The 20,940-nt window shown below is 43.5% G+C and overlaps 1 protein-coding gene across 1 annotated transcript in view; it reads left to right on the forward strand.

Moving 5' to 3' along the window:
* Window positions 1–733: 733 nt before the first annotated feature.
* The window catches only part of SWAP70 (switching B cell complex subunit SWAP70), a 35,654-nt gene continuing 15,447 nt past the window's right edge, over window positions 734–20,940 (forward strand). Inside the window, exons 1-3 of the mRNA XM_040067814.1 lie at window positions 734–965; window positions 9,267–9,407; window positions 14,070–14,243. Coding sequence (XP_039923748.1) covers window positions 867–965; window positions 9,267–9,407; window positions 14,070–14,243 — 414 coding nt within the window. The 5' untranslated portion in view covers window positions 734–866. The remainder of the gene's footprint in view (window positions 966–9,266; window positions 9,408–14,069; window positions 14,244–20,940) is intronic.

Genomic DNA, 20,940 nt, shown 5'->3' on the forward strand with positions numbered 1-20,940 from the left:
TTCCCAACCCACAGCATTAAAGAGGACATAACACAAAAACTCCGAACTCCCAGCAACTCTCAAAGAAACTTCCAGCAACACAATCCTTCCTCTGGATCACATTTTTTCTGGCTTCTATGGACGTGGAGAAAGAGGTCATTTAACTCTCCTCCTGCACTGGGATTGCGCTGCACTCTCTCCAGCTGCACGCTGCCTTTCTTCCAAGCTGTTTTTGGGGCAGAAAAATTCCAAGAGGAAAGCTGCTCTCCTTAGTGTGAGGTATATCCTGCTGCAATGGAACATTGGACCTGAGACTTTCATAGATTCCATTCACAGACTCAATTGTATTCCCGTTCTTCAAAAACCCACAGGGTTTTTTTTTAGGGGGAATTATTTGGAAAGACAGAAAAGTATCAGGCTCACTAACACATTCACGACAGCTTTCATTACCATGTAGTGTTTATATTATCTATCCAGTAGCAAATCACAATGACAAGACTGTTTTATTTACTATCTCAGCTGAGGTGAAAACACTGAACAGTGTTTTAACTGTGCTGAAGAACAGTAAAGTGACAAACGTTAGTTTATTCATCCATGTTACAGCGAGCCATCAGAAATAAACCGAAAGGGACAAAAGCTCGCACTTGTCCATTTACCCGAGTGCATTTCCTAAAGAATTAAAGGCAGACGTGCGCTGGGAGAGGAAGCCGCGCAGGCCGCCGAACGACGCCCTGAGGCGCAGGGCACTGCGGCCGGGGCCGGGCGCGGGGCCGGGCTGCGCTGCCGCCGGGGCGGGGCGCGGCTGCCGGGGCGGCGCCAGCCGGGCAGGGCCGGCCCAGCTCGGGCCACGGCGGCGGCGGCGGGTACGGGCTGGGAGCGTGCCGGCCATGGTGGGGCTCAAGGAGGAGCTGCTCAAGTCCATCTGGCACGCCTTCACCGCCCTCGACCTCGACCGCAGCGGGAAGGTGTCCAAGTCGCAGCTCAAGGCAAGTGAGGGGCGGCGAGCCCGGTGGGTTGCGAGGGGCCGGGACGCGGCCCGGGCCGTCCCCGCCGAGCGCTGGCGCCGCGGGCACGGGGTGCGGGCTGGGATCTGCCTGGGGCGGCCGCCTCTGGGAGCACACGGGCGCTCGCTTTCGGGGCCCTCCTGGGCGCCGTCAATCGCGTTTTCCCCGCCGTTCGTCCCGCGGCACCGCTGTCCGTGCGGGCCCCGGCCGCCTCCGTCCCGCGGGAGGCTGGCGCGGACCCGTCCTGGAGCCCGGGAAGGCTGATTCTCATTCTGCCCAGGCAGGCGTTCCGTCCTCCCCGAGATGTCAGTGCACAAATACTTGCTGTGCTTCTGCTCCGCTTTCAACCGCATGTCCTCGCTACCCTTTCTGGCCAAAATCTTTTGTGGGGTAGCCACAAGGTCCCGTCTATAGGGGCTGGCTGCATCCAAGTGAAATTCACAGCTTGCCAAGTGGAGAGAGAGGTTCCACAGTGCCCTCTTATTTGGATATAAACAGGAGAATTAGTCAAGAGGCTCCAACTGTGCCATTCTTTCCTTAGCTTATACCCTGAAGTAGTGTTTGTGCTCTTAAAAGAGCTCTCAGGCAGCTCGCTGAATCCAGTCCCATCTTGGCCCTGCTTTATGGGACCGTCTTGGCCTGGAAATAATAGCAGGAATCTGGCTAAATAAATATTTTGAATGAGATCGCAACACCTGTTGAGGTTCGAGACTGTTCCTTGTGCTCGGCGCTGGGGCTGTGTGGGTCACAGCAATGAGCCGAGGTTTGTGCCTTTTGTGGGATTCGCTCCATGTGCGACAGTGGCCGTGCTGTGGGTGCCATCTCCAAGTGTGACTGGTCGCTCACGGACTGTAGTTTTAGCATTATGTAATGAGGGTCTGGACCTGGCAGTATGCTGCAAGCAGCCTGTTCCTCTTCTCCTTTTCTTCTTCTGGGGTGATCGGGCTGTGAGATAGAGCCAAACTCGACCAGAAGTGACTGCGGGGCAGGATTTGGGAAGATGCCAGACCTGGCTGTGAACTTGAGCTGAAAATGTGTGCAGGTCTTGGGTTTTTCACAGGGAGTGTCAATGAAAGTGAGTATTTGTGTTCCAGGGTTGCAGGACAAACTGAAGCGGGTTGCAGAGAAGCTTTTTTTTTTTTTTTTTTTTTTTTTTTTTTTTTTTAAATTCTCCTGCTTTTTATGGGAATCCTGATTTCCTGCCATCCTACCTACCACACCTTATGTGCTCCATGCACTCGCCTGAGGGTGGCTGTAGATGTGTTGTTGTGCAGGCCAGTGCAAAACCTGTTGTGGTCCACAGGTGCTGAGCTGAATGAAATGGCTAAAGAAGCTGCCAGTGTGCTGGGGGGGTGGTACAGTGTCATCAAAAAAACCTAGGCTTTGTGTGTTTGTGCAGTTCTGTCTGTGACCTAAAGGCTCCTGTGGAAGTGTCAGGTGGAGGATGTGGGAGTGCAGAAACAAGCCTGAAACCTTCTCCCGTGGCCACCGAGAATTAGTCTTCAGGAGACACAGGAGGGAGTGGAGGGTGTTCTTACATAAACTTTGTCAGCAAATGCTCAATGTAGTGTCAAAACTGATGGTCCTGCTGGGTAGGAAGAGTGTGCAGGGTGGCTGTAGCCCCACATGCTTAAAAAGCGCAGGCGGAACAGCAAAAGAGAAGTTCCTTATGATAGAGATAGGGCTATGTTGTCCTGAGAAGGTATTTCACGATGAAGTGTTTCTCATCATCATGAGGAAGATACAACACTCCTGTAAGATGGAGTGATGATGCTTGGAGATCAACAGGTTAGTAGACATTAGAAAAATATGCTTAATAATTTAGTGGAACCAATTTTTTTTTTTTTTTTAGATTATAAAATCCTATTAGTTTTGTGAGAATGGTAGTGTTGTAACTTGCTGAACTCTTCCCTTCACAGTAAGAAAACTTACTGGAAATGCATCTTTGGTTTGTGTAATCCGGTATAAGATGCTGCCATCATATTGTAGGGAAGTTCCTAAGGATAATACGTTTGGTTGTTAAAGGGAGTGATCTCTAGTTACTTTGCCTAGAAGTGACCTTTGATCCTTCCATAAAATTAATTAACTTTAAATACTATGAGAAAAAGAAGCGTGTGTGTGTGTTCTGTAGTTGAGGCTCTGCTGCAAAGGGTTTGCATCACACATTTGTTTTCAGTAGATCTAGAGCAGATGGATGGAGGTGAGTCAGTTTGGTCTGTTTTGTAGTCTGGAGACAGCAAATGCTTGAGGGCAAAAATGGGACTTGCTTGGAGTAGTAAGGATGTCATGAAATGTCTTTTATCCATTTGTATCTTTTGTATATGTTCTGAGCTGCTGAGAGACAAGACAGTCAAATCAGTCTTCTGTGCAATTTTGAACATTGTCTCCTTCCAGTATGCACTATTTTTGTTGTTGTTGTTTTTTGGGGTTTTCTACTTTTTTTTTTTCAACTGGTGGTCTTCATAAGTTCTACTGTTATGCTGGCTGCAGCTCTTAGGCTTTTTTCCTACATCAGCAGAAACATTTGTGTATTCTGTTCTTAAATTACAGCTTTAAAGCTGGACACAAGTCATTGTTTTGCCAGTGTGTTTCTTGGCACACTCAAACACTGATACAGCAAGGCTCAGGTGTACGTTCTGTGTACACAGTTATAGCTGCTGCTGTGATTCCAGCACGAGCTACATGCAAATTACTTCCTTTCCTACTCTTAGATCCAATTTCATGTTTCTTACAATCTGCAGTTTTAAAAGTAACTTGTTTTAGAAGTTTCTCTAAGGTGCCAGCATTAAATCCTCTTTTCATCTGGATCTTGAAACACTGTAATTTTAAGTGCGGTTCCACTTGATAGCCAGCAAAACTGCTTGTAGTGTGTGTGTGTATGATTTGATCTTGGAAAGATCCACTGATTAGTTTTTACACCCTCTCTGGAAGCTCTTCCACACATTGCTTTGTGACTTGTCTCTGCTTAGACAGTGGGTTTATTTCGGTTTATTTCGGTTTATTTCTTGTGTTGTTTTACATGCTGCATTGGGGTGTATTTTCTAAGTCTTGGATTCCTGGATGCTATCTGCAGAATGTAGATGGTGAGCCACATGTGAAAATACTCTCACTTTCAGGCCTGTATTATAACTTCGGGTGACCGAAGCTACTTGTCAGGCTTAGAAAATTTATACTGGTGTGTTCTTGTGTCTGGGGTTTTATAGGCTGATTGTTGTACCTCTTACCTTTGCTTTGCCTTTCCCCTAAATGTGAAGTCAGTGGCCTGTGGGAAGCGGAAGAATGCTGTAATCAGGGGTGAGAGGGGTGGTCTGAGCGGAGAGGAAGACCTTGAACAATGTCGTGAAGCAGAGGCAGGGTTGGGAGCCTGCGCAGGGTGGGCAGGACCCGGGCCGGACGATCGGCTTCGTGCGGCGGTGGAGGGCGGTAGGAAATTAGTCACCGTGACTCACGGGGACAGGGTCCCGGTCCGGTGCTGGCACAGGGGTCACGGTGTGCGCCTTCGGGCAGCCAGGAGCAGTCCTGTCGGTGAGGTGTGAAGGAGGGATGCTGTTCTGCCAGGAAAGCCCAGGCAGACCTAGTAGACTAAAAACAGGGAGCATGATGAAATGACAGGGCCACGATGCTGGCTTTAGAGGAGCAGTTCCCAGTGGATCAGCAACTTGTTTTAATTTGAGCCAGCCTGTGCCCAGGTGGCCAAGGCAGCCAGTGGCATCCTGGCCTGGGTCAGCAACAGGTGTCTCCAAGCAGACCAGGGGCAGGGGGGTGTTCCTGCACTGGGCGCTGGTGAGGCCACCCTCGAGTGCTGTGCCCCAGTTTCTGGGCCCCTCGGTTTAGGAAGATGTTTGAGGTGCTGGATGCAAGTTCTGGGAGAAGGGTGACAAAGGTGGGTGGAAGTGTCTGGAGCACAAGTCCTGTGAGGAGCAGCTGAGGGGACGCTGGGTGGTGTTTGCCTGAGAAAAGGAGCTCAGGGGGTGACCTTACCACCCCTACAGCTGCCTGAAGAGAGATTGTAGCAGGTGGGGCTTGGTCTTTTCTTCCAGGCAACAGGACAAAGTCTTAAGCTGCACCAGAGGATGTTCAGATTGAACATTAGGAAGAATCATTTCACAGAGGGACTGATTAGATAGTGGAATGGGCTGCCCAGGGAGGTGATGGAGTCCCTGGAGATATTTAAGTAGAGACTGAATGTAGCACTCAGGGCCATGGTCTGGTTGACATGGTGGTGTTCAGTCATAGGTTGGACTTAATGATCTCAGAGGTCTTTTTCAGCCTAATGGACTCTGTGATTCTGTTTTGTCAACTGGTTTCAGGGAAGATGTAGAAGAAAGGTGCAGTACATGGAGTATGTTAACAAGGAGCTCTTCCTAAGGCCTAGGAGCCCCAGGACAGAAAGGCAATTCCCTTGGCAACTTGGGCAGAAGCAGGCTGATACCAGCCTGTGACTGGAGGCCAAGACGGATTGTGCAGGTAATGAAGGCAGAAGGAAGGGTGAGGTTGTTGAAAATGGTTATGAGGGGTATGCAAAGGCCCAGGGGTGAAAGAAGTGAATGAAGGAACAGGAGCTAATGTGGGCAAAGGGCACAAGTGTCAGGAACCTGGGCTGGTGGAGGCTGGGCTGGAATAAGCTCATCCAGCTGGGAAGGCTGCTGGATCCAGGCTGCTGCAGTAGCCCAGACATTAAATAATGAGGCTCCAGATGGGGTATGTGCTATCCACCTGGGTGGATAAGGAAGCTGTACCTTGGGATGTGATGATGCAGGGTATGGTGTGCGTACGGTGTACCCCGGATGAAAAGACCTGGTGCTTGTGGCAAGGGACTTATATCATGCTACTTTAATGCTGGTCATAAAAGAAAAAGAGAAAGTGCTTGTGAGTAGCCTTATTTTGGCTGGCTGGCAGGCTGTTGACATGGATGTTAGGGAGAGATGAGCCAAGAATGTCGTGGAATGAATTCACACGAAGCCAGTGAATAGAGCTGTCGGGATCTGGGATGCCAGCATTTTAAAATCTGAAAAAGAGATGGGGAGTGGGAAGACGCCCCTGAAAGCTGGAAAAGAAAATGAGAAAACTACCAAGAAGCTGACAGTAGCTGCTGCAGGATTCATCTGCTCTGGTGCTTATGCTCCCACTGTCATGTGGGCCAAATTTTTGTCACTGAGCAGTAAATAGTCTAGCAGATCCTCCCTCCCTGTAGAAATGCAGATCACTTTTGTGGACATGGTTAAATGGAACTACTCAGATGGTAACAATTCAGCATGTGCTGAAAGTTTTGCAGAATGGGAACTCAAGAGGGGAGCAGCTTGGGCAGAGTAGACCTGAAGGTAAAACAACATGGAACGGGGCATAAATATAGTAAATCCAACGTCTGTGATGACCTTTGGCGTTCAGCTTGCTTGTATTTGTAACATCTTCAGTGTTCCCAGGGAAAGACGGGATGCCACCAGGCATCTTTCTTACAAAACTTTTCCTTGAAAATGAAGGAGTTGTACCTGGAGTGCACTGGTGTCATGAACCCCTTGCAGGCTGCTTGTGCTGTCTCACACTCCAGTTTGGGGACCACCATTGTACCCATGTGCTGCAGGAGAGATGAGTCTCTGGGCTGGGGCAGGAGTTGGCTTTGGCATGAAGACCATGATAAATGTGGAAGGAGAAAGCTGCCTAGCAGCCCTGTGGGCACGGGGGGAATAATCCTAACTGGTGCAAAACGTCCTTGTGGTAGGTGTAGCTTCTGCAAGGCAAGGTGATTTTTTTGTACCCCAATTAACCTGGTGCTCAGCTACTTCTTTGTTTGTTTGTTTGTTTGTTTTAAAAAAATGTTAATTAATGTAGAGTATCTTCTGGTCCCAATGATGTGATTTGGGAGAACAAAACCAAACCAAATGAGACCTGAGAGCAGAATTTTTTTGGCTTACCCTACAAGTGAAGAATTAAGCTGGAGCTTGGCCAGGCTTAGGCAGGCGCCGAGGAATTTCCTGAGTTATGAAAAGAGAGCACTGGGCACCAGAGAGATCGCAGATAAGGCAGATCTTAGAAAATCATTGAAAGTGGAATTCTTTCCTGGTAGGTTGGTCACTTGATGTGGAAACCACCTAGGTTTCTGACAGCCCAAGCACAGCAAAGACACCAAAAAAGGAGAAGACAAATATGTAGAAAGGACATGATGAGAAAGTATTTTATTTAGACTTTTAATCTACTTTGGTAGTAAGCTGAAATCAGTCATGCTTTAGAATATTTTTATTAGCTGAGTATTTTTTAGTTATTGTATTAGCAACTACAGTGTGGTTGGAAAACAGTGATCATCTCTCTCTCAGAAATTCAAGAATCCCTCAGGCTTCTATAAATAACAGCAGAAGCCTTAAATAGAAGGGGAAACACACATGATAGCACATTCCCCCAGCCCCATATGTAAATCACATGGATTCAAATACTTGATCTGATGTGGTGGTTAGAGACAAGTATGGATTGCAGTGAAATACACTGTCGATGGAGAGTGGTGTGAAATGTGGTAACTTCTAGGTGCTCTTTTGCAGCTTTGGGAAGTGCAGCTTTGTTGTGCTATGGCTGATGCTGCTGTTTAACTTTTTTTTAAATTTCTACAAACACCGTATTAGCTCTAATGACTTAGTGTTACCATACATCAGTGAAAATCCATACTTCTCATAGAAACATCTCCTTTTCTAAAAGCAAGTTTAACTTTGGAGGTATGTAGAGAAGAATTCTCCTCTGAACTGAATATACATCTTGGGCTTTGCAATATTTTCTGCTAACTAACACATAAGATTCTGCTGTCTCCTTACCATGCATCAGAATAGTAAATGTACTTTTTTTTTTTTTTTTTCTTGGGGGCCGGTGGGTGGGGGAAAGCCCAGACATTTTAAGTGCGTAGCTTGGTTTGATTTCCTAGGCTTTAACAACTTCAGACTTTCACTTCTTTTACAACTACTCCATCTTTATCCACTTTATGTCTCCTCACCTAAGTAGACATGCTTATAAGTTTTCTGCACTTTTTTTTTTTTTTTCTCTTTGCATCACTTGGGTCTGTGTTCTAAAATTCTATATAAAACCCACAAAATTCAGTTGCACTTGATTCCATGTAGTTGATTTAATTCAGTTTCAAAAAAGAATAATAGCATTGGCAGCATACCTTTTCAAATGATGTGATCTGTTTTACCTCTGTGCAATATTTTTTAGCTGTATTTTTTGCCTTTGTTACATTTTTCCATGCAAACCATGGCAGGGTGTGTGATATTAAATCCTTAACCCGGGTCATGGTGGTGGTACGTGATTTTCAGAGGCTCAGCTCTGCATCATGCCAAGGGAGGGGTCTCCCCAGTGCTTGGGGTGCAGTGGGCAGCCTGTTACAGGTCTGACCTGACTCCAGACAGTGTGAACAGCCAAAAGGAGGGATGGTGCTTTGCCATTTTTTGGGAAGTGCTGGTGGCACAGGAGTCGCTACTGCCCAGGCTCTGCCTTTCTGTTGGTACTGAGGTGTTGGTCTGTGCTTGCAACGCTCAGGTCAGACTGAAGAAGTTGAGATGTGCTGGCTATCAGTTAGTTTTCAGTAATTCAGTACTTCCTTAAAATTAGTCAAGTGCGTAGTCTCTTCTTGAAGGCCAGTTCTCAAGAATAGACATGAGTGTTAGTGGGTGTCAAGTTGGTGACATACTTCATGCAAATAGCTTTTTAAAATAAAAATTTTGAGAAGCACACCTAAATCCTTCCCCTTTCTGTAACATTATTTTCCGTTACAAATTGAAACATAGGGTCAGTGTCGAGAAGCAGCCCAAAAGCAAGCAGATGAGATAAATCCATAGTTAATGCTTTAATCTGAATAGTAATTTGTTTGTAAATGGAAGCTACGTGTTGAGTTATTTTCTTTGTTACTAGTTTTCACTAGATATAAATATTTATAATTTCAAAGGCAAGGTGTTTGTGGTTGTTTTGATAGCTATCTGACTTCACACTGCAAATACTATTCTGGTGTTCCTGCATGCCTCTCCTGGTTTTCAGCTGCATGGGGGTATATGTACAAAGGGGAGCTTCGGTAGCTGCATTTGCAGCTCTCTAGGGCTCACATTGCTTCTGTAACATGCAATTCTCTGAAACCATCAAATCAGGATCTTTTAGTTATGTTTTGCCTTCTGACAAAACTTGTCAGACAGAACTTGTGGTGACATCAAAGTGTTCCTTTGCACATTGTTTTGGAGTCACAGGTCTGCTCTGGAGGGAACACACCATGGTTAAGGCTGACAGCAGTGTCACTGGTTTCTCTTCTGTCCTTAGGTCCTTTCTCACAACTTGTGCACAGTGTTAAACGTTCCCCATGATCCAGTGGCCTTGGAAGAGCACTTTAGGGATGATGATGAAGGACCAGTTTCCAATCAGGGTTACATGCCTTATCTAAACAAATTCATCTTGGAAAAGGTAAGTTTTGAATTCTCGTGTTCTGTGCTTTCTCGTATCAGCTTTTATCAGTGTCTTTGCAGTAACTGGTGCAGGCAGGAGGCTGCTGCTGGTGTGAAGACGCTGGTTAGCAGTGTGTCCCTGGGGTCCTCACAGGGCAGCTACTCTGGAGGGCCTGTGCCTAAATTTGGAAGAGTGCACTTCTCTACCTCTTCTCTCCTTGGTTTCTATTTCCTGTTACATCTGGGCCTTGCCTAAGCTGCGTTCATGCAGAACCATGCTCATATTAATAAAGCACCTCAATGTGAATTTATCTGAAAAGTGTCTGGGAGCTATAGGCTGTCCCACTTTATACTGCAGCTGTAACAATATTGTCACAGACTCCTTTGCAAACAGAAAGGGTAAAAATATCTTCACTGCTTGTCACAAAGTACTTTAATAAGTAGATCCCTTCAGAGAGTTACAGTGGGTGACATTAGGGCATATTGTGAAGTTTTGTCTTGCAAGTTCCTTCCTTTCATATCTGAGCATTCTTCAGTCTTCTGTTGTGCCTTGTTTCAGGAGAAACTCTGGAAAGCCAGCAGGACTTCACCTCCTCTCCTCTCCATCATGTTCTAAAATAGGTGATCACTGGGTTGGAAAGTTAATAAACCCCAAACAATGATCTTCCTGCTTTTTTTTCTGTCTTCTGTTCACATACTGGCCTGGACAGCAAAAGCAGCTCACGTGATGGTGGAAACCAGAAATCAGCTTCCAGACAGTGATTTCTCATACACTTGAGGGCCAGCCCCAAAAACCCTCAAACTTTGATGTTGTGGCTGCAGAGATACAGGGGTGTTTGCTTTCTTTTGTTATGTGAAAAAGTCTTGAACTGACATGCTGTCCAGGAGTCCAATGCAGCAATTGCAGGTGATGCAAACTCTTCAGCCCCATTTGCTGATTTTTGCTCCTTTATCTAATAGTGGTGGAAAATGTGATCTACATAATAGAATCTGGCAGCTTATATCTAGCAAAGACTTATCAACTTCTCTGCCTCTCTAGTCTGTGTTTCTCTCATACCCAAAGAGTATGAGAGACACCCCAAGAGTGTCCTGTTTGATGCGTGGGAGTTGTTGGCCTTTAGTACACATAAAGGTACCTCATTAACGTCTTGGTTGTTTGATGCTGAAGAATCCTACTTTGTCCCTAAGAAGCTGTGATCTCCTTTCTGCTTCCTCTTGGCTGTCTGAGATTCTGTGGAGACCACGCAGTCTTTTTTTCCCAAATTCTGGGAAAAAAGATAAGGCCTTAATTTATTTTGACCAAAGGATTACAGTGGGAAAGGCTGAACCACAGTGGGTTAGTACTCTTTGTAGGCAGTAGCAAGCCATTAAGTAAAGAAAACCCAAAAGAGATATGTATGGCTTTTTGAAATGTATAAATGCTTTATTGTTAAAGGATGTTTCTTGGGAGAATAGTTATGGAAATGAAGAGCAAAATTGCATTGAAGTAACACTTTTATCTGAAAATTACAGAACTGGCTATGTAAGTAAGTATGAAGGGGAAGAGCACTACTGTGTATACTTTCTTGTTATGTTTTATTCATATACTGATTTGGCTTCCAGTGATTGCCTGATATATCCATATCATCAGTTAATCTTAAAAGATGAAGGTGTTAAGGAAAAGAATTAAATTACCTGTAACTTCATGTTATTTGATCTTGACTAAGTGCTTGTAAACAAGAAAATTAGTGAAGTTGTTTGGACAGAAGGCTATCTTTTTGGACAGGAAAAATCTTTTAGAAGTGAGTTTACATCAGAGCCAAAAGACAACATGCAGTGGGATGAAGTCACTAATTCATTGCATGTCGCCTTTGTTTAAAACAAACAAGCAAAAAAAAAAAAACAAACAAGAAACTCTTTCTTTATTTATTTTTCCAAGGTGTAATCTGTTATTTTAGATGGGGTGATTGTAGAAAAATTGCTGCTAGTATATTCTAGTAAGCAAAGAAGGAGTGAAGCTTTATACCCCAGATACACAGGATGTTCACTCAATTTCCAGTCATGCATCTTATGGCAAACTAATTGATTTGAGCAAGAGTCACTGGCTCAGGAGAGGTTTTTTGATCTTAAGATATTTTGCTTTAAGACATTCATAAAATATTTAAAGAATGATTTCTTAAATTTCTTTTAAAATAGTTATATAACTATGACTTAGAATTTTCTTGAGAGGACTTCGTAACCTTTGGAAATAACTTCTGTTGTACTCTTAAATGCAGTTGTAACTTTTTGTATTTTTTTGGTGCTAACTTACCCTGCAATATAGCCCCCTTATACAGAACAAAGGAATCATCAGGAAAGGGACAATTGTCAAGAAAGACAAGGTAGTTAAATGAGGTATATTTGCTGCAACTAATTTCCTTTACCCACACAGGTAATTTCAATAAATTATTTGAGTAATTAGTATTGCCTGATTGATTTCCAGTGTTATGCATCTTTTTACTCAGCAGATAGATGAATCTAGAATTTTCTTGCATCTGAAACAAAACCTGTCTTGTTCTGTAAATGTCTCTTTCAGGAGCGAGCTATGATTTGCCAATATAGTATCTTCGTAATTTGTTTTACTTGGTTCCTTAATCATATTTTAGCGTGTTCTGTTATTTACGATATATCTCTTCAAATACCAATTGGAAATGTTTCCTTTTCCGTGATGGCAGTGGTGCTATTTTACAGCAGGCCTTATTTAGAGCAAGGAAGAGTCCCGGTGGGGGCAGACAAAGAAGGACATTGTTCAAACCTCAGGTTATCTCATCTTCCAGGCAACTTCATGAATGCAAGTTACACTACCAATGCTTGTTATATTTTTGGAACTGTTATTTTGGAGAGCCAGGGCTTGTGTGCTGATGTAATTATTGTCCTGTATAATTCCTAAACAGCGTCTCTGTTCTGGATGACGTGGGCCCCACAAAGTCCATTTCAGAATCAAGCCTGGGTTCTGAAAAGAGGGCTTACATGTCTAAAGTGGGATTGCTGGCACCACAGGACCTATTGCCCTGTGGTAAAATGGTTCTGGAACGTCCTGCTCAGCTGCTGCACAGTCCTGGTGGCAGGGACGTGCTGCGGGTGACCTGGGCTTTGACAGGAGCGTCTGAGGCACTGCAGTTCTGCTTTGCTGTGTTAGCAGAAGCCATGCATGACCAGGACATTTCCAAGGTGGAACTGCTCACCGTCAGGGTGGGAAGAAGCATGGTTCATTGGTCAGGATGGAGAGGACACAGGAAAAGCACAGACAAGAGTAGCCAAGGAGTGAAGTGCTGTTGAATAGAATGAAGAAGAAGGAATCCTGACTTCTAGCCCGTCATCCAGAGGGTGTTTGTTAGTTTAGTTGGTGTTTCATTTAAGATCAGTGTTTCTTGTGCAAACAAGACAGATGCTGAACTTGTGGCTGTAGTAGCTCTGGCTCCTACAGCTGCCACCTAATTCAAAGGACAGCTGTAGCCTCTTGCATCTCCATTCATGTTGGTGGCCTCTGCAAACATTCAAAGTCTATGGTTTTTGTTCATAGTCTCACTTTCATGCCTGGAGACTGTCATCAGGTTGGTTTCTTGTTTACTTCTGTCTTTCTTTCTTTCTTATCTTTTTTTTTTTTTCCCCCCCTCTTTTTCCCCTCCACCTACATTAGTTCATCGACTTCTCATGACTGTCATTGACTGAGCCAGTGTGGTGTGGTCACAATATTTGAGCATTTACCAGGCTGGGTAGGAAATCATGCAGTTTGCATCGGTGTTCTTGAAGCATCTGAGATCTGTGGTTTGGCTTATCGAAAAAAAATCACTGACCATTACTGTTATCACTACCACAAGAGGTACAAGAACCTGTTTCTTAGATGTGTTTTCCAAAATTTCAAAGGGGCTTCCGTTACAGTGCTGAACTTGCCTTTATCAGTTACACATTGGTAAAGAAATAGCAGGCTTAATGTATAACTTAAATGAGGGTTTTGAAACAGAACAGTAAATTAGAGCTCTTGCCTATATAAATAATTTGCAGATCTGTAGGTGCTGCTGCTAGGTATGATAAAGGATAATGTAAACAAGAAAAATTTCTGGAGGTGAAGATTTGCAAGCCTGAGAAAAAGCAAAGATTTTAAGTGGATTAGGATTTGAGGAAAAAAATTATTCTGTGTTTGTGAATATTCTACAAGAGTTAGTTTGCATAATGTGAAGTAAAAAACATATTAAACATATTCCTTCCCAACTGTTCCAATGTTACTTTTAGCATATCCACATGTGTATTTGGCTATGCTGGTTTCCAAATTTGCTATATAAAATCTCAGTAAGTCAGTGCAATAGGAGGGCAGCTGAAACTAAGACAGTTCTGGAGATGGTTTGGAAGCTGATGTGCTAGAGAAAACACCGAGTGCACTGTAGCCTCCTTTCCATGAAGTCAGGGTGTTATTAACTCAACCAGAAATTGGAAGTTGGATGTCAGTTTTGCTAGGAGAAATTCTTTATTTTACCCTGTGCAAGAAGTCAGACTAGGTTGCAACAGTGCTCTTTTGGGTCTTGATGTTTTGTGCAAACTACAATTTTCTTGCTGCTTTTTGCATGATGAAACCTTTTGTATGATGATAAACTTTGTGTGTCTGCTATTCTGTGCCATTTGCGCATATCAATTTCTTTGTTGTTCTTCAATTTCTTCTCTTTAGGTTCAAGGAAACTTTGACAAAGTTGAATTCAACAGGATGTGCTGGACTCTCTGTGCTAAAAAGAACCTCTCTAAAAGTCCTTTGCTGATTAGCGATGAAGATGCATTTAAAGTGTGGGTTATTTTTAACTTCTTGTCAGAGGACAAATACCCTTTAATCATTGTACCTGAGGAGGTAAGAAACAAAACCTTAATCTCTTTTAACACCAGTTTGCCTAATGTCCCAGTTGAACTGTGTGAAGTGTAGTACTCTCTAGAGATTTAAGAGGAAATATTGCTTAATTTAATTTTTTTATTCCCCTCTTTTGGTATTGTAAGGCCTCAGATGCATTTCTATGCCTTCCAGGGTGCATATGTGGGGATTTCCAGAGGATACTTGAGATATCGATAGCTCTGTGTGTCTGTCATTTGAACAGCCTGGACTGAACAGGATAAACAGGATATGCATGGATGTGGTCTTTAATCACTGCACCTGCTTATAGGTGGTTACAATTTTGCAAGGTTATACATCCATGTGATTCTGTTCTCTGTTACTGTGACTTGCAAGATGAATCTTCAGTCTCGTGCCATGATCCTTATGGAAAAGATAATGCAAAATTTTCTGATCAAAACCAGCCAGCCCCTGAACACTCTTGCTTGAAATGTCTGAAGAAATAATACCAGGGAGATCTCTTTTAACCCTATAGCAAGATTTCGATATCTCCACTGTTCTCACCTTTGGGATGGGTGGTGAAAGAAGGAGAAAGATCAGAACTGTTGGCATAAATAATCCCTTGCAAAATGTGTACACATATCCCAGGGGTTTGCTGTTCAGCACTGGAGGACTGAATGATAAATATCTGCAAATTGTTGAACAGCCAGGGATTAAAACAGTCTGATTAACAGGCCACTAACAACATAACTGTGGGACTCCAAGGTGTTGTGCCAAACCCTCAAGTACAGATAACCTTCCTATCGAAATGAACTGTTCCATTTTGCTTTCTCAGTCACTTTTTAGCAGGAGATTTTCACTGTGTACATTTCTGGTTTTGCCAGACTGGCCCATGCCAGGGCCCTACCTGGCATGCTGTATTCCCATGAGAAATGAGACAGTCTTGCTGGCTTTCCCGTTTGTTTGTGTTGGTTCTGGCAAACAGGGATCAAAAGCTAAGACAGCTCCTTTCTTAGTAGTGCCAAATTTGGCTTTGTTTGGTCAGAGCCACTAATAAATGCCAAAACTGGGACTCAAATCCATGTCTCTGGTTTGTCAGCACGTTCCCCACTGCGCAGCCTGGCTTACCTGTGGGCAGACATTTCACATCTCTTAAATTGCTGGCATGGTTAAAAGCTTCAGCCCTGCCAGCTCTGGGACATTGCTCCTCACTCCTTCACCAAGCAAGCCCCGGATTGGTGCTGTCTGCTGTGGCTGCTGCCCGGTAATGGCAACGTGTCTGTGTGTTGGCAGATGTGCTGCAGAGTCAGCACTGAGCTGAGGTTTTCCAGATTTTGTATGTGCTGTTGTTTGCTTTCCTTCCCATCCCTAATGTCCATGTTTACATGTATTGCTCTTCTACTTGGATTATTTTAAAAATTCTGATTGTGGATCTGTGTCTGCATCTCCTTGATTACAGCAAGATTTAAATTGTGCTATTTGTTTAAAGAAAGCTTTACAGAGCCTGACTGACAAAGAAAGGCTGCTCTGTTCTTATCATATACAATGCCTATATTCACTCCACCTTCACTCAGACCACACAGGTAATGTAATCAGCCACTGGAGGAAAGCTCTCTGTTGAACACACTCCTTTCTGGTTTGCACTGGTCCTGCATCAGGTTCTCTGTACTTCTGGAAAATTTGGCATTTACTCACCTACTCTCTGCACAAAATTCCCAAAGTAAAAACGCAAAGTCTCAATTTCAGCCAGTTTTGCTTTTTCTCAGATGTTTTGTGTCTGCGTTTTTTGCAAAATGGCTTGCGGGTCATGTATAAAGTGAGGGGATTTTTACAAAGTGAAGGAGAGGAGAAGGGGGATGGAAGCACTGCTGTTTGTGATGTCAATATTTTGCTGAGAGCGGTGTAAATTGCTCATGTGTGACTACAGCTTCCCACCCAGGGAGAAGGCTCTCCTGCCCTGCCCAACTGCAGCTCTTATTGTTGGCTGAGAATATTGCAGCACACAGTCTACTGCAGTTTCTGGCTTAGAGATCCAGCTGTTTGTGTGGGATTCAGCTGTTTCCCCTCCTCCCTCCCTTCCACATTGTTTTGTTTTTTCTTTGTTTGTTTGTTTGTTTGTTTTTGGGGGGTTGGGGTTTTTTTTCTACTTTATAAGTAACTGAGAAACTTGTCACATACTTTCAGGTTGGAAGGGTGATCCCTTGAAAATTTTTGCATCTTATATTGAAAATTACAAGATTTCTTTAGTCTCCAGTGAATGTCTTAATACAACTTAATGTGGCTATAAGGATGCCTTTTTTCCCCTCCTTGGAGCAGCTGCTCTTTGAGACATGCTTGGGAGTCTGAATTAGTCTGAATTTCCTCTTTTTTTTTTTTTTTTTTGTAATTTTTTAAAGGAGATAAGTGGTTTCTGCAGTCATTTCATAGATTTTTCATATCTCCTATCTGGAAAAGCCTCCTGCTTTAGTGCAATTTCACCTTATTTGCACTGTGCTGACTAAACACACTGAAGGTGCTGGTCTTTCCTTCTTGACCATGTCACGTACTTTTGCACTGGTGCTGCCGTGCTGGGCCTTTCCTTTTAGGCAGCTGAATGTGGTAGGGCTGTTACCCCCAGCTGCAAAGTGTAAGTCTTGATTCCTTGCCCAGATGTTGAATGGGCAGCAAATGGGGAGTGGCTGCAGCTCATGCAGAGAAGGGGAAAGAGGCTGCTTTGGAAAGGATTCAGAGATGCAGGCTGAGAAGAGTTTTAGAAGGAGCAAAGTGAGGAAAGGAGTTACCGGGAGAGAATCTGAAAGCACTGGAGAAGTGGTGTAAGGGCCAGAAGAAGTTGTTCGTTTAGCAGAGGCCAGGTTGAAAGCCAGAGGCAATGACTGGCCTGTGTGCTCCTCACCTGGAAGCAGGGATGTCAGCCCTGCAATTGAGGGAGATAAGATTTGCAAAATACCGTGTGGGGAAGGGATTGGGTTGGGCATATGCAGTTTTGGAATGTGACTTCAAGCTTGAGAGGATCCCTCTGTGTTACGGGAGAAGTCAGGAGACAGAGACAGGAGCTGGTGGCTACAGGGAGCACTGGGCACAGCTGGTGATGGCCTTGCACTCCAGTGTTCCTTCTGCTGCCTACTTGTGGGCAGCTGAGAGCACTTGGAATACTGGGACGGCTCAGAGATCCATGAATGTCTATTTTGCAAAGGTGCTCGTGTGCCAAGGCAGAAAGCAGGGACCGGGTTGGAGCTCCTTCCGCTCTCCACAGCTAGATTTTCCATTAGATCATATGAGATGCAGAATCCAAGTCTATGTTTCCTTTAGCTCTTGAAGGCATTACCTCTTCCGTGAGAAGGATAAAATGAAGGACAAAAGGTAGAGAGAACTGAAGCCATAAGAGGAGAAATACTTCTATTCTGTCATGAGCTTTTCTTACAAGTCACCTCTTAGTTGTTACAGACTCATTTGTGTGTCTTGGCGCTTTTTAACCAAACATTTTCTGTTTTATGAAAAGGTTTTCAAGCACTTCCCCTTTCTTATTTCTGGACATGTGACTGCAGCCTTGGAATGCTTTATCGCCTGAGAGCTGTGGTATGTGGTTAGTTGCATTTCTGAGCCATTCTTTGTGGTGAAACTCAGAGATACGCACACTGCATGCTGCATCCTCAGTGTTGTAATCCAGTGCTCACAGTTTATTTCAAATAAGCCAAACATATTTGCAGCTTTTGGCTTTCTGAGGAAAGATTTGTAAGTCATTTTTCACGTCCTCTAGTCTTCAAATTTATTAACAGACGGCATTTCTAATCCTCCTAAGAGGACTAAGCCTCGTGTGGCTTTTTGTGCATGTCAAAATGAGGTGATGTTTTCTTAGCCTGAGAATGTGAGAATCTGATCCAGTGGTGATTGTTCTGGAGTGTGTTTTTTATGCCCATGTTTGCTTCCTTGTTCTGCCTTCTAGTACCAGAAACCGAAACAGTGAATGAAATACTGGGAATTGACCCTTGGCCCTTCAGAAATTACATCAAAATTGATAGAAAGAGAATGAAAGCTGCTTGTGTGGGGCTTTAATTGACCCATGATCTCTAAAAGTTGATGACAGTGGTTAGGAAGATTTTTAGTCACTTCCATCAGTTGCTTGGTTAGGAAGACTTGCATCAGTTCTTCCCATTTCACTGCCTTCTTCCTTGATTGCTGCATGAAATACAGTTTTCAGCTCACACAGTAGGTTGTTTTTTGAGTTGACCTTTACTATGCTTCACATAACACTGATTTAATTTGGAAAAAAAAAGAAACAAGGTAGTGGCTTACACTGGGTAATGAACACGGTTTTGCTGGTGGAAAGAAGAAACAAATATTTGACTTAAAAGTCAAATGATGTTTTGATGGGATGAAGAAAAGGAGTTGATGATGTCTGTGAGAGGGATGATATGACTGCTTTCATGGCTGTGGCCCAGTAACACATACTCCCACAGAATTTTGTACTATGTGAGTAGACTTTTGACATCTGCTTGGTTAATATCACAAACCTTATTTGAATAGTGTGAACCAGAGTAGCTTTGTCTGCTGTGCTCTGCTGGGCATGAAGGCTACCTTAGCTTTATTTTTCTCATTCTGAGACCCGCTCGTATATCAGAAAAATCTGTGAAAAAATCTATGATGCTTCATTCCCCATGGAAGCAGGAATATGTGGAAAAGGAAAACAAATAGACACTGAAACATGGGGAAAAGAAAGTGCCTTCTGAAAGAAGGTCCCAAATAGACTCATGTTAGAGCTCTGTTCTTTGTTGTTAATTTTGATTTCTCTTGGCAAAATTCTGGCTGAAAAGTTTGTTGATTTGAGATGGAAGGTGGTTTTGGCTGTGTGGAACCACTGGGTCTCTACTGGTGTATGCAGTGTTAACAACTCCCTGGTGTTTTTGCATACTTTTGACCAGAAAGCAAAGTCCTGTCAGAATAGCAGCAAATGTAGCTTCACTTTTGCTTTTCAACATCGCCTTTTAACCACAAGAGTAGATTGTTTTTGAGACAGGAGACTTAATTTGTCAGTTATTTGCTGGGTTGACATGTCTCTGTAGAGGAGGGAAAATGTCATTTTCTCTCAGAGGTTCCTCATTTGTGCACTTAGTGAATGGTCGCTATTTGCTTTCGCGCTGGTGCGGCTTATTTCTTTGTATTTACCTCATACTTCCATATTCACACTGTGCAAAAGTCACTGTTGCTATTGAGCAGATGTATCAGATAAATTTTTTTTGGGACCTTTGATTAGCCATGTACGTGACTGAGTTCAAGATAAACCTTTAATTATTTTTAAAAAAACTAGAAATTGAATTGTAACATGCACAGGTCATTTTTCAGTTAAGGAGAGCTAATGGGGTTTAAAATAATGAGTATTTTATGTACTTTAGTGGGATTATAGGGTATTTGTGGTCATATATGTGACTTGTAGATGAATGTTAACAGGCTTAAATGGTTATATCTATTCTATGATCCCAAATAAGATAAAATGTATGCAAATAACACTTAAGGAAACAACGTGTTGACTTATTTTTAGTTATTATATGATAAGATGTACTAGCCAAGAGTTTTGCATTGCATCATTTCCAGATCATTAGTTTGATCCACATTTTATTTATATGGTTTGAGAAAAAATAGCAAAAAATTAATTCAGGTATGCTCTTTCTGTGTGTGTGTGTGTTCCACTGTCTGCAGGTGAGACCTGGTACTTTTAGATTATTATCCAAAGGAGTTTGAGAGCTGCCTTGCCTGAAGCAGTGTAAGAGGTTGTGAAATTCTGGAACAATAGATTTTAAAGTTAGAGTTCAAATTTTTAAAATTATTTTTTATTATTATTGCTGTGTAGCATTTTGGCAGCTATATTATCTACTTCATTTAATCTGAGTTATTTTAGCCTTCCTTCCAGCTAAAGTCCAGGATTATAGTTCAGAACTGATGCTGCTCAAAGGCAATGAGCAGAGTGGCATAATGTGTTTTGAACATGGGTAAAAAAATCAAGGTTTTAGGAGATTTGCTGTGAAACAGCTTTTCAGTGCTCGTGTTCTTGCACTGTGTGGAGGGGGGTTTTGGGTTGGGTTTTTTTTTTTTTCCCTATAAAACTTGTCTGGAGTAGGAAGTAAGCTGCTTCCTGCCCTTAACTGAATACTACTGAATACTGAGGATTTATGGTAGTCAGTGCTTGAAAGCCTTGAATTACTTTTTTTAACTTAAGGATTTTGGAGAGCGAAAATCAGCAAAGCTTATTTTAAAGACTGTGACTATATCTTCGCTAGTAAGAGCTGCATGAGGAGCTAAAAAATCCTGAAGTGTCTTACGCTGTGAAGCTGAAATGAAAACCAATGCTCTCTACAATTTCTGGAGGCATATTCCGTGCCTGGCTGGGCTGCCTTCTCCTAAGAGAGACTTGAGGAGGATGTGACAGCCCCAGCTTGGAGGTGTGTGCACTTCCCGTTCATTCAGTGGAGCAGGAACTTTCCTCCTGGCACCGCCGCAGCTTTGCAGCTTCTCCATTTTGCTGTAGCTTTACTCGTGCCCCTGGACAAGGGGCTGTGACACCGAGAGAGTCGCTGGGCGGAAATAGCAGGGTGAATTTGGGAGTTTACTGTTCTGCTACGCACTTGTGTTTCCTGTGCGTAGACCTGAGGGAAAAGAAGGGGTTTGGCTGTGCCAGTTGCAGGAGGGAGAAGCAGCAGTCACAATATCGGCATGTGTGCTGCTTCAA

The sequence above is a fragment of the Hirundo rustica genome, chromosome 6 (assembly GCF_015227805.2).
Source record: "Hirundo rustica isolate bHirRus1 chromosome 6, bHirRus1.pri.v3, whole genome shotgun sequence".
In the NCBI taxonomy this organism is placed as follows: domain Eukaryota; kingdom Metazoa; phylum Chordata; class Aves; order Passeriformes; family Hirundinidae; genus Hirundo; species Hirundo rustica.